The following is a 14,237-nucleotide window of genomic DNA, read 5'->3' on the forward strand; positions in this document are numbered from 1 at the left end:
CCATCAACCACCCATATATACTAATCCTACACTAATCCCATATTCCTACCACATCCCCACCTGTCCCTATATTTCCCTACCAACCTGCAAGTCTTTTGGCTTGTGGGAGGAAACCGGAGCACCCGGAGAAAACCCACGCAGACACAGGGAGAACTTGCAAACTCCACACAGGCAGTACCCAGAATTGAGCCCGGGTTGCTGGAGCTGTGAGGCTGTGGTGCTAACCATTGCTCCACTGTGCCGCCCCAGTACGTTCATGCTGGTGTTTATACCCCACATGAACCTCCTCTCATAGGAAAAGGCCATTTAGCCCCTCAAGCCTGTTCTGCCATTCAATGAGATCATGGCTGATGTGTGACCTGACTTCATATACCCGCCTTTGCCCCATATCCCTTTAATATCTTTGGATAACAAAAATCTATCAATCTCAGATTTAAAATTAACAATTGATCTAGCAACAATTTCCATTTGCAGAAGGTGAGTTCCAAACATCTACTACCCTTTGTGTGTAGAAGTGTTTCCTAATTTCACTCTTGTAAGGTTTGGCTCTAATTTTTAGACAATGACCCCTAGTCCTCGACTCCCCAACCAGCAGAAATAGTTCCTCGATTTACCCTCTCTGTTCCCCTAAATATCTTAAACTTCAATCAAATCGCCCCTTAACCACAAATTCCAGGGAATAAACCCTAACTTGTTTAATCTTTCCTTGTAGCTTAACCCTTGGAGTCCAGGTATTCTAGTAAATCTACACAGCACTCCATCCAAGGCCAACCCTTCCTAAGGGTTGGTGCCCAGAATTGCTCACCGTGTTCTAGGTGTGGACTAACCAGGGCTTTGTATAGCTGTAGCATGACTTCTACCCTCTTGTATTCTATTCCTGTAGATATAAAGGCTAGCATTCTATTAGTCTCCTTCCTCTAATTCCATCAGCATACCCTTCTATTCCTTTCTCCCACGTGTTTATCTAGCGTCCCCTTAAATGCAGCTATGTTATTCACCTTAACCACTCCCTATGACAGCGAGTTCCACATTTTGACCACTCTGGGTAAAGAAGTTACTCCTAAATTTCTTATTGGATTTATTAGTGACTATCTTATATTTATGGCCCCTAGTTCTGGTTTTACCTACAAGTGGAAGCATCTTTCCATCTACTCTATCAAGCCCTTTCATAATCTTAAAGACCTCTCGCCCCTCGGTTTTCCCTTTTCTAGAGAAAAGAGCCTCAGCCGGTTCACTCTTTAATAGGTATAACCTCTCAGTTCTGGTATAATTTTAATTAATTTTTTTGCACCTTCTCCAGTGCCTCTGTCCTTTTTCTAATAGAGACCAGAACTGTGCACAGTGCTCCCTAGAGTGCTGTAACCAAGGTTCTATACAAGTTTAACAGGACTTCTTTGCTTCTCAATTCTATGACTCTAGGCATGTACCCCAGTGCTTTTTTTTTACTTTACTAACTTACTACTTTTGGTTGAGTTAGTGTTTGGGATTTCAACTGTCCATTGGCAATGCAGCAGCCAAGCGCTGGAAACATAAGCTGTCATGTCTCAGACACTATGCTTATACTTCAGTATGACAGTAATTCCTATAATGCATTACTGTGCAAGCTGTCTGCATGTTTAACAGCTAGGCCTGGTTTAGAAGGAGAATTCAGAGCTAACATAGCTCATTGTTAAAACATTTACTCTACAAATTAATAGGTTAAAATCTTTGCACTATTGTAGATAATTGCTAAATTAATATAAGAATGAATGTGTTGTAAAGCAATTATAACTACTTTCGAAAATACGGACAGTAAAAGCCCAGCCGGTCTATCAAGCTTGTCCCAAACCGTATGCTACTGAGCATCATGACTATGGGTTAGAAAGTTTAGCGATTTAAAAAAAAAAAGTGGAAGAATGCATTATGAATAAGACTTTACATTTGATCAGGTGTTAAATTTTGTTGTCATATAGCAACAATTAGCAGCTGACAGCACAGATTATGCAATCTTAGTTTTCTCCCATTGTAGTTTATCCTTCACGTACCCTCCAGGCAGATTGTTCTTCCACCCAGGTGAAGATCAGTTTCTATATGCTCACTCCTGTACTATTTTGAATAGTAGATTATGATTACACAATAAAGGCATAAAGTGTCCTTTACTAACATCTGGCTTACATGTGACTCCAGACCCACAGCGATGTGGTTGACTCTTAAATGCCCTAGCAAGCCACTCAGCTGTATCAAACCCCTACAACGTCTCAGAAAAGGAATGAAAACAGACGGACGACCCGGCAGCGACCGAGGCACCGGAAGTGTTGTACTCATCCACAATCTGTAACCTCATGGTCTGGCATGTTCCCCACTCTGCCTTTATCAAGCCGGGGGACCAACCCTGGTTCAATGAAGAGTGCAGGAGGGCTTGCCAGGAACCGCACCAGGCGTATCTCAAAATGAAGTGTCAATCTGGTGAAACTACAACACAGGACTACTTGCATGCCAAACTGCAGAAGCAGCATGCGGTAGGGCTAAGCGATCCCACAACCAACAGATCAGATCTAAGCTCTGTAGTCCTGCCACATCCAGTCCTGATTGGTGGTGGACAATTCAACAACTGACAGGAGGAGGCGGCTCCACAAACATCCCCATCCTCAACAATGGGGGAGTCAGCGTATCAGTGCAAAAGACAAAGCTGAAGCATTTGCATCCATCTTCAGCCAGAAGAGCCGAGTGGATGATCCATCTTGGCCTCCTACTGAGGTCCCCAGCATCACAGACGCCAGTCTTCAGCCAATCCGATCCACTCACGTGGTAGCAAGAAAAGGCTGAAGGCACTGGACATTGCAAAGGCTATGGGCCCTGACAACATTCAGGCAATAGTACTGAAGACCTGTGCTGCAGAACTAGCTACGCCCTCTAGCCAAGCTGTTCCAGTACAGCTACAACACTGGCATCTACCCAGCAATGTGGAAAATTGTTCAGGTATGTCCTGTGCATAAAAAGCAGGACAAATCCAACCTGGCCAATTACCCCCCAATCAGTCTACTCCCGATCATCAACAAAATGATGGAAGGGGTCGACCATGCTATCGAACGGCACTTGCTCAGCAATAATCTGCTGATTGACACTCCATTTGGGTTCTGCCTTGACCACTCAGCTCCTGAACTCATTACAGCCTTGGTTCAAACATGGAAAAAAAGAGATGAACTCCAGAGGTGAGGTGAGTGTGACTGCTCTTGAGACTGCCAAGGCAGCATTTGACTGAGTATGGCATCAAAGAGCCATAGCAAAACTGGAGTCAATGGGAATCAGGGAAAACTCTGCACTGGTTGGAATCATAGCTAGCACAAAGGGAGGTGGTAGCCCCTCTTCTGAGGTTCTGTCTGTGCCCGGGTGTCCCTGGAGAAGGAGCATGCAGTGACTTCTGGTTTGCTTGAGACCTTCTGTGACAGGTGGGCACTGCAGGGGCTGGATGCTATTTTAGCCAATGCTATTTTAATTTGAGTTTTTGTTTTATTTATTTGATTTTAATAAAGTTTTTATAAAATGTATAAAGAAAAACAAAGGAAGATGGTTGTGGTTGTTGGAGGTCAATCATCTCAGTCCCAGGACAACACTGCAGGAGCTCCTCAGGGTAGTGTCCTAGGCGCATCCAGCTTCAGCTCCTTATCTATGACCTTCCCTCCATCATAAGGTCAGAGTGGGGATGTTCGCTGATGATTGCACAATGTTCAGCACCATTCGCAACTCCTCAGATACTGAAGCAGCCAGTGTCCATATGCAGCAAGACCTGGACAACATCCATGCTTGGGTTGATAAGTGGCAAGTAACATTCGTGCCACTTAAGTGCCAGGCAATGACCCACTCAAACAGAGAATCTAACCATCTCCCCTTGACGTTCAATGGCATTACGATCGCTGAATCCCCCACTATCAACATCCATGGGGTCACCATTGACCAGAAACTGAACTGGACCAGCCACATAAATGCTGTGGCTACAAGAGTAGGTCAGAGGCTGGGAATTCTGTGGTGTCTCCCCAGTGCCTGTCCACCATTTACAAGACACAAGTCAGAAGTGTGATGGAATACTCTCCACTTGCCTGGATGGATGCAGCTCCAACAACACTCAAGAAGCTCAACACCATCCAGGCCAAAGCAGCCTGCTTGACTGCCACCCCATTTACCATCTTCAACATTCACTCCCTCTACCACCGACGTACAGTGGTAGCAGTGTGAACCATATACAAGATGCACTGCAGCAACTCACCAAGATTCCTTCAACGGCACCTTCCAAACCTGTGACCTCTACTATCTAGAAGGAAAGGGCAGCAGATGCATGGGAACACCACCAACTGCAAGTTCCCCTCCAAGCCACACACCATCCTGACTTGGAATTATATCGCCGTTCCTTCACTGTTGCTGGGTCAAAATCCTGGAACTCCCTTCCTAACAATACTGTAGGTGTACCTATAACCTAAGGACTGCAGCGGTTCAAGAAGGTAGCTCACCACCTTCTCCAGGGCAATTAGGAATGGGCAATAAATGCAGGCCTAGCCAGCGACGCTCACATCCCAGAAACAAACAAAAAAAAAAGTAAAGCCCAGATGTTCTGAATCAAAGGTAGTAGTAAGGAAGTTTGGAGTTTGTTATGTGGATGATAAACTATTTTCAAAGAATGTAAAGGTAGTACAAAAGTAAAATACTGCAGATGCTGGGAATCAAAAACAAAATATTGCTGGGAACATTCAGCAGGTCTGGCAACACCTTTGGAGAGAGAAAAAGTGTTTTAACATTTCAGTTGATGACCTTTATAATGCTTCCAGAGTGCTGAGTGTTTCCAGCATGAAAAAGAAACTTTAAAAAAAAAGCTATAGAAAATCCCAGCTCGACCTCTGTGCCTTTCAGAATACAACATTTGTTTTGGCAGTATGATGTAAAGTTGATCTGATATTTAAGTCTGCTTTGAAAGCAACATCTTTGGACGATTGGTCCAAATGACAGCATTTTGTAAAGGTGCGGCTGCCTTTGAAATTAAAATAGGAATTGCAATGAGAAAATTTGCAAACATACAGCTTAATACACTCAATCTACGTTCCTGTGTGTTATTTTTAACATTGGCACCATCTTAAAATAAGTGCTCAGGATGTATTAAGCATTTGTGCAGGAACTTTGCTGATAAGAATTTGCATTCCATAGTAATTGAAATATTTTTACTTTGGGAAGTGCACAGTTTGATAAATGTCAGATACCTTACACATTCTTCCAATGCCTCTCACTTTCCATTGTGTGATTTATTTACCACCAGCTTTGTTGCCAAGTTAAAAGTGGACTCAGTGTAGCGTAAGGCAGAGTTCAACAGAAGTCCATGCAATGTTTTCTGATCTTCAGGGAACTGGCAAAGAGAATTTTGACTGGAAGCATTCAGGCCAGCGCGCATATGTGGAGAGAAGAAAATGAGGCTAATTTTCAGGTCTATGACTCATGGTCAGGAATCTGTAACATCTTCCAGACCTGAAACATTAACCTAATATTTTCACCCTCTCCACAGATGTTGTCCAACCTGCTGAGTGTTTCCAAAATTTTCTTTCCGAATTCTAGACAGTATTAGCAAAAAAAAACCAAAGTGAAATCTGAGTGGCAATTGAAATGTTAGGGTCAATATGTGAGCCTTATATTCACTGACTCTGCACCTTTTGCGCAAGAAAGCAAGCCTGTAAAAATAACAGTGGTCATTGAATGTGTGGAGAACAGGATCCCATGATGGATTAAGATTGAACAGAATGGACCAGGATTGAGTACCTGTGAGAAGGAGCTATAAGTATCGTTATTAGTTTTGACAAACCTTCATGGATCTGTTTTTTTTTAAATGGATCAAGTCTATACTTGGCAAATGGATCCAGGAAAGAGTTGTATAAAGTGACTGTATAAGGATTAAAAATGACTCCCTTTAAAATACCCCTCTTATGAAGTCTGACATCTATTGTTGTAATAGGGGAGATTCTAATATGCGCAATGTTAATGTGGAGTTTAGTCCTGAACGATGTCTGGAACAATGTGTTCCAACTAGGACTTTGAGAGTCTGTAACATCCTGGCTGTTGGTACCAGAGTGGTAAATAGTATCCCATATCGCGTCACTCTTTGTACGTTGTCCCTCAATATTATGTAATTGAGATTTGGGATTTTGGGGATAACCCATTTTCTCTAGTTGCCTCATCAGTTGATATCCAGGATAGGCTGGCAAGCTATCACCATTGAAAGTTACAAAAAAGCAAAAAGTAAACCAGAGCTTGCATTCTCAGTTGGTAAGAGTAATGAAATTATCAGTTCAGAAACAGGAGATGCTTAATTTCATTGTTTACTGGTGCACAATAAAATTCAGTTTTACAAGGATTTGGACCAATATTTCCCGTAAAATTTCATTGTTGTGCTTGGCCAGTTTTTTTTAATGCCTTATACTTTTAAAATCTTTCATTGCACCTGCACACGTGTTATTTAACGGAACAAGGCTTGTGTGGTCCCATCTAGCCTGCTTCACGGCCACACGTGCACGCAGCTTTGCGAGAACATTCGTTTGGACTGTATCAGAGCTGAGCTACTTGCAGTTAAAATTTCAAATCCCACACCAGAGACTTGAGCACAGAAGTCTAGGCTGACACTGCAGGGCAGTACTGAGGTACCATCTTTCAAATAAGACGTTAAAACGAGGTGCCATCTGCCCTCTCAAATGGACATAAAACAACCCATGGCACTATTTTGAAGAACAGTTAGGGAGTTCTCCCCTGTGACCTGGCCAATATTTATCCCTAAAAACACCGCTAAAATCAGAGTATCTGTTCATGAACACATTGCTGTTTGTAGGAGCTTGTCGTGCAAACATTGGCTGCTGCATTTCCTACATTACAAAAGTGACTACACTTTAAAAGTACTTCATTGGATTTAAAGCACTTTGGGACCAGCTGAGGTTGTGTAAGGCACTATAAAAATGCAAGTTTTTTAAAAATGTAATTAATCTGATATTTAGTCACCTTTATTCTAGAGTGTACGATCAGATGCTTATACTTGTTATTTTAAGTCTAACATTGGATGTAGAGTTCCAATCTTAGATTTATTAAAGGATGGGGAGTTCTCGTATCCACCCACCTCCCAAAATATAATAAAGGGCATTTCTTGTGCTTTGAACACCACTAGGAACTCTCTGACAGGGAAAATAAAAAGGGACTTCCTCCATGGTTCTGGAGCTCCAAGGTTTCTCTAAACTGATTATTTTTTTTATTCATTCATGGGATGTGGGCGTCGCTGGCCAGGCCAGCGTTTATTGCCTATCCTTAATTGCCCTTGAGAAGGTGGTGGTGAGCTGCCTTCTTGAACCACTGCAGTCCATGTGGGGTAGGTACACCCACAGTGCTGTTAGGGAGTCCCAGGATTTTGACCCAGCGACAGTGAAAGATCAGCGATATAGTTCCAAGTCAGGATGGTGTGTGACTTGGGGAACTTGCAGGTCATGGTGTTCTCATGCATTTGCTGCCCTTGTCCTTCTAGTTGATAGAGGTCGCGGGTTTGGAAGGTGGTGTCCTAAGATAATCAGAAAATCAAACTTAGAAATCAAAGCAAAAAATGTCAATTCAGGATTCCCCATAGATGTAGAAGGCACATTCAGAACTGAGATCTGAAATCTCAGGATGGTAGGTCAGCCTACATTCACAACCAATGACTCTTGGGATTAAATTCATGATGAAATGTAACCGGGAAGTGTTCAATTCCAAGTATAACAAAGCAGTATGCCTTCCTCTTCCTCGCTTTCCAATCTGAATATTTCCTAGAGGTTATCTGAGTAAATCAAGCCAAAAGGTTGTGGTGCAATTCCAGTACTAATGATCATTCTGAAGCAGAGGACATAACCAAGGCTTGTAATAGACAGGGCAAAACAACCAGATGCCCAATTCTTTGTAATTGCGGATAACTGGTCAATCCTTCCAAGGTAAAGGATTTGATACTGTGGGTGGTGGGTGGTGATGGTGGTGGCAGGGTGGAGGTTATCTTTCTTGGAACTAATTTTGATAGCTTCAGTTGACTCATTAGCAAGAGGAGGGGGGTGGGTGGTGTGAGTCCATATTGGAAATCTTTGATGGTACTTCTAGCCCATTGCTGCACTACAAAGCTGAGGTGTTAATTTAAGACGCATAGCTTGTTTGCAACAATAAACACTAGTCCAAAGGTTCCTTCCTTATCAACGCTGTGACTGGAATAATTAAATCTTCCAGATAGCACCAGCAGCTGCCATGCAGAGAATATTGAGTTAGATAGTTTGACATCACATGACACTGGAGGGTCTGTTGATATTTAAGGTTTTAAGCTGTCAGCAAGTCTGACATGTCCTGAGCCTAATGCTGCCTGGTAATATAAACTAATATGAAGCTTGGTTGAACTAGTGCTCTTGAAACACTGATTCAGCGACTAAGTGTCCTCTAACAGATAAGTCACTTTCTGAGAGGATGTCTATGCTTACTAAATGTTGAATTGAAGTCTCAACAATGCATTGAGGTTTCTTGGATAAACATCTCCAGTATTTAAGAAGAAAAATCCAACAATATGGCCTGGAATTAAATTCTGGTGCTGGTTTGCATCAGAATACTTGCAGTTTTCAAAAAAAAAAGTTCTAGTACAATGCACACAGCAGCACCAGAACTAACTGAACATTTTAACATTTAGATTTTTGTTAAGCAAAGGGTATTAATGTTTCCCCTGGTTGGGGAGTCTAGAACCAGGGGACACAATTTCAAAATAAGGGGGAAGCCAATTAGGAAAGAGATGAGGAGAAATTTCTTTACTCAGAGGGTTGTGAATCTTTGGAATTCTCTACCCCAGAGGGCTTTGGAAGCTCAGTCATTGAGTATGTTTAAAGCAGAGGTTGACAGATTTCTAAATACAAATGACATAAAGGATATGAGGATAGTGTGGGAAAAAGGCATTGAAGTGGATGATCAGTTATGTTTGTATTGAATGGTGGAGCAGGCTTGATGGGCTGAATGGCCTACTCCTGCTCCTATGTTCCTATTACAGGTTACCAACCAAGGCAGGTAGATTTAACTAAGATACAGATCAGCGACAATCTAATTCAATGATGGAACAGGCTCGAGGGGCTGAATGGCCTATTCCTCTTCCTCTGATTGAAACACAAGGCAAAACTGGTGCAGGAGCTTCATAAGTTGAAAACTGGCCAGTTATGGCACAGAAAACAGCCAACAGGAGTATTAAAAAAAAAAACCATTATCAGGCTTTGGGTGAAGACCACACAATTTTATTTTGTTTCTGGAAAAATATGCTGTATTTTTTTTCTCTTTCCGTTTTTATATTGGGCCTAGCAGATAAATTACATGGAGGGAAAAAAACAAGGACAATTCTGCATTGGCAAGGTGGTGGGGGAGTTGGTGAATGGGCATAACAGTATCTGTCTGCTGATTATAAATGTGGGAGAAATACGTACTTGGGGAGGAAAATGATGAGGGTGGCAGTAATATGGGCCAATAATTTTTTTTTTGAATTATGCAAATTATAAGTGCCTCTAGAGCAGTTTTTGATATTTGTAAGGTAGCAGCTCCATTATCGTTTACCTGATTCCATGTCTTCTAAATATTTCTATTGAATTGAAAGCATCTTTTTCCACCTGCAGGTAAAAGTCCATTAACTGCTGTCCTATCCAATCGCAGTCATGCAGACCTGGTTCTATAGGAACCCGCGTGTACTTGATTCCATAATCTGAAAGCACTTGTGCAAATATATCTCGAATACCTGTGTAAAAATAAAAACAAATACAATAAGTCCAACATCTTATTTTTGTACATCAAAAATCTTCAGAAAATTCACCATTAGATGTTAACATTTGGTACTTCTAATTGAACTGGTTTAACATTGTATGCTCTGAGTTTAATACTGCTAAGTACTTTCAAACAAGATATTCATTTAACGCTGCAGTTATCCCAATTTTGTGTTCATCTAGGTGATAGGACTCTTGAACACACTGAAACAGGAGCTGAGTCCGGTTTTAGATGGAAATTTTTGCACAACTTGGATTTAGGTTTTAGTCTTGGCTCACTTGCATAGGTGGTGAGTCAGTCGGTTGTGGGTTCAATCCTCAATGTAGAGACTTGAGTACATAATCTAGGCTGATACCGCAGTGTAGTACTGCACTGTTGGGGGTTCTGTCTTTCAGATGTGATATTAAACTGAGAGCCTCTCTGAGCTCTCAGGTGGATGAAAAAGATCCGAGGCCGCTATTTGAACAATAGTGTGGCTCTTGGCCAACATTTATCCCACAATCAACTTCACTAAAAACAAATTACTTGTTCAATTATCTCATTGCTGTATACAAGTTGGTTCCTTCATTTCCAACATTACAACAGTGACTACACTTCAAATGCATTTAATTAGCTGAGGAGCGCTTTGGGACACCCTGAGGTGAGGTTGGAGAAATGAGAGTTATTTTCTTAAGAAGCTTACCTCTGACTGGAAATTGGCTACTTCATCTCACTGTTATAACGCAAAAAGTCAGCTGTCCAAGAAGTGGAGTTCAGTGTAAAGCCAGGCATGTAAGAGCAGAGTTCTGATGAAAGGTCACTGACCTGAAACATTAACTTTGCTTCTCTCTCCACAGATGCTGCCAGACCTGCTGAGTATTTTCCAGCACTTTTTGTTTTTATAAGAGCAGAGCTTTCTTCCCCATTAACTTGGTGTAAGGTACAGTCCCCAATACAGATTGCGCACACTGACAGCATAACATCGGAAAAGATATCATTCTGAAACTAGTAGCTGTCGCATAACCTTAGATTTTGATTTGTATAATCATTTTGGGGATTTAGAAACATTTTTCATCAACAAATAGAGATTTTAAAGTGCTTCTTTGCGCACCCAGATGGACACTGAGGAGAATCAGCAGGGATACCTTCAAGATGGGTTGCACATCCATCATATTAGGAGAGAGCGTAACCAACTCCTTTCCTATGCTACTATGAAATTGGACCTTGTTGGGTCCCTTTTTAAAAAAAAAATGGAGGTAAAGCAGTACAAAGAGGTCCAATCTCCTGTGCTAGACTGTGCCTGTTTAGGACCAAAACCAGAATCAAAGTGATTCCTGACAATGCAGCGGCCCACTGATGTCATCAGAGTGCGCTAAGCTGTGCACATGCGCAGCTACATCTTGCCAGGACTTAGTGGCGCATGCGCGGGATGACATCATCACGGAGCGCTTAAGTCATTGCATATCCGCGCCAGGTCCATCTTCGCGCATGCACAATAAAGCGTCATCGGGTATCCAGTCCCTCACTCAGTTAGAGGAAGCAACTGAAAGGGAGACTTTGAGGCTGGAGCTCTCCCCCCTCAGCCGCTCGCTCCCCTCCACTCCCTTGGCTGATTGTTCCCCGCTTCGCACCACCCCCCTGTCCGGCCGCTAGCTCTCTGTCCCCTCCTCCAGCCGCTAGCTCTAGGCTGCGCTGCTTCCCTCCTTTCTGCAACTCGCTCCTATGTCGCCCCATCATCCCTTGCTTCTTCGGGCGGTGCGTGGATGAAATGTGGGAGCGAGTGGGCGAGAGGAGGGAAGCAGCACAGCCCAGAGCTCGCAGCTGGGGGTGGGGGGGGGGGGTGGTGTGGGAGCAGGGAGCAAGCAGTCGGAGAGCGGGGTGGTGCAAGCGGGGAACAATCGGCCAGGGAAGTGGGGGGGAGCAGCGAAGTCTGGAGCAAGCGGCTTGGAGGGGAGGGGGAGGGGGAGGGGGAAGAAAGCGAGTTGCTGAGGGGGGAGAGCGGCCAGTGGGGTGGGAGCTAATAGCTGTGTTCGGGTGAAATCAGTCCTGATCAGTCATATAAACGAATCACGATAACGAATTGGCAGCACATTTTATACTCTGCCTGATTTTCTTTTCCATCGATTGGGGTGCCAATTCACTATCTTCCAATGGAAATTCAATCATAAAATTCCTTTTGTATTTGATAGGATTACTGGAATATTTAAATGGATCTGAGGATTACAGTTAGTATCCTATAAGTACATAGCATATTACTGGGCTTCCACCCAACTTAATGTAAGGTTAGTTTGCTAGAATGATGTCACCATGAGCATTTCCTGTGATAAATTGAGCCCCCAACCCTACTGGACTCACCTTAGTTCCTTGTTTGGTTCCCTAGCCTGCTGAGTTCACTCCTCATGACTGGCACCTACATCTCAATGATACTGTCCTACCATGGCTGAAGGCGAAGGTCCTGTCACTGACACCCAGGAAGTGTGTTAATCCTCAGTCTCTACCACTATTCTCAAGTCCCAACTGTTTTTGAGATCTTGGGTCGTATTTTTAATCCGAGGTCAGGAACCTGATGACCAGATCATTCCCGAGTCTGGACCCCGCACTGCATCTGTGTCGCTGACGTGATGCTATTTTAATATGCAAAGCTCCTAACTGGGCCGGAGTCCAGCTCAGCACCCAATTAGTGGTACCGGGCGTGGCCTGGAGGTGGGAACTGGCTCTAGAATGCAATGCTCAAAGGCAGACAGCAGCCATGACTGGGCTTGCCGTTAGCTTGGAGATTGGAGCAGGCAGGAGAGCAGAAGGCCAGACAGCACAGTGCATGCAAGTGACCAAACAGTTAATAGGCTGGAGATGCCACCGCTTGAGCACCTCAGTTTGAATAACCCCTTTTTCACCACTTTAATTCAGCAGTAACATCATGGTATGGTTATCTGCAGTGCTCCCAACAGGTATGTACTAACATGCCCCAGAACGTTCGCTCTTCCTGTTTGCCATTTTAAAAGTTTCCTTCTGGACACCTCCAGCCCATTAGCAAGCACTTCAACAAGCTTAATGGGCAGTTAATTGGAAGCAAGCAGATTGTCGGTCCCTCCTCCAACTCTTGCATTAGAAATTGCCGTGCATTCCGGAGGCGTCAGACATGCCATCTGGGAGCGCTATTTTAAAAGCGCGCCCACACCCAACCTCGCCCCCATGGGTGTTCGAAAATCCAGTCCCTCGTCTCACTGAGTTGGTCGGCTGACCCACAGTATAGTAAGGAGGTGTGGAAAGCAAAGCAGCTAGTTAACGATTCATGAAGAAAGGCACTTTGTGCTCGACTATCAAGTGTCTGCCATTAATCAATTGTTAAAACAGTTCTTTTTTAATCTCAAATCTACATTCTTTGAAGGAAAGGTTAACTCTGCTTAAAACATTGTACATCATGCAGGATTTTCTCCTTATTGTGTTTTGCATAATTCACTGAACAGTTTATTAAAGCTTCCCCAGGATGTACAATCAATAAGTTAGACCTGAATGTGACCATTCTTCCCACAAAGAACAATCTCTATTAACGTTTGTTGAAAACCTGTATCAGTGAGGTTTAAGAGATAAGTTCTGTCCTCTAGCTGCAGTTTTCCAGTTCTTGCTGATTTTAGTGACACTTTCGATGAGCAGCAAACCGAAAATCCCTACCTGCAGAACATAGCTTGAGATGTGAATCTAGTGTTAAAAGTGGTCCAAAAGGTTACATCTGTGCAATAGATGGGAGTGTAAGACCCCTAACCCAGCACTTGAAACTAATGTACTGGTTCACACCAGTTTTCTTCTCCGCACATCAGAAGTTCCTGATTAAAATATTTCTGAAGATGAATCTTTCCTGGCAGTGCCCCTTTATCATCTTAAAAGGAGGTGATTAATTATATCCCTACCTTTTGTTAACCTGTGTGTTTTTTTAGATGTTTTCAATCAGTTCTTACCTGGTAAAACATGGACATGCTGATGTCCATCCATATGATGAGGTAAATGTCCTGTCAGTTCACAAAACAGATCTACTTGCCCCCTGAGCTCCTGATCTACCTGGCAAGAAAAAATGTGAGAAAACAGATGAGAATAAACCGGAATACTGTGGTATAAAAGCAGGTAGTCTGAATGCCTGAATAATGGAAAACATTGGGCACATGATGCAGAATCTTGGGATATGCAAATGGACTACTTCGATTCTTTGAGTAAAGGTTTTAAACTTGAGGCCCTGTCTGCTGGTTCAAGTGGGTGTTAAAGATCCCATTGCACTAGTCAAAGAACAACAAAGAATTCTCCGAGCTGACATTCCCACTACAACCTATACCACCAAAAAGAAAAGCAACCTTCATCTTATTTCTGGTGAGAGAGAGAAACAGAGTTAACGTTTCACGTTGAGGACCTTGACCTGAAAGGTTAACTCTTTCTCTCCCCACAGATACTGCCAGACCTGCTGAGTATTTCCAGCA

The 14,237-nt window shown here is 43.1% G+C and overlaps 1 protein-coding gene across 5 annotated transcripts in view; it reads right to left on the bottom strand.

Annotated features, from left to right (window-relative positions):
• The window catches only part of ydjc (YdjC chitooligosaccharide deacetylase homolog), a 58,076-nt gene that overhangs the window by 1,860 nt on the left and 41,979 nt on the right, over positions 1-14,237 (bottom strand). For all 5 annotated transcript variants that reach the window (XM_068054690.1, XM_068054691.1, XM_068054689.1 and 2 more), the window contains 2 exons: positions 13,728-13,827; positions 9,589-9,766 (listed from right to left, as the gene is read on the bottom strand). In XM_068054690.1, the coding sequence (XP_067910791.1) occupies positions 9,589-9,766; positions 13,728-13,827 (278 nt within the window). The remainder of the gene's footprint in view (positions 1-9,588; positions 9,767-13,727; positions 13,828-14,237) is intronic.

Source organism: Heterodontus francisci, chromosome 23, assembly GCF_036365525.1.
Source record: "Heterodontus francisci isolate sHetFra1 chromosome 23, sHetFra1.hap1, whole genome shotgun sequence".
Taxonomy (NCBI): Eukaryota; Metazoa; Chordata; class Chondrichthyes; order Heterodontiformes; family Heterodontidae; genus Heterodontus; species Heterodontus francisci.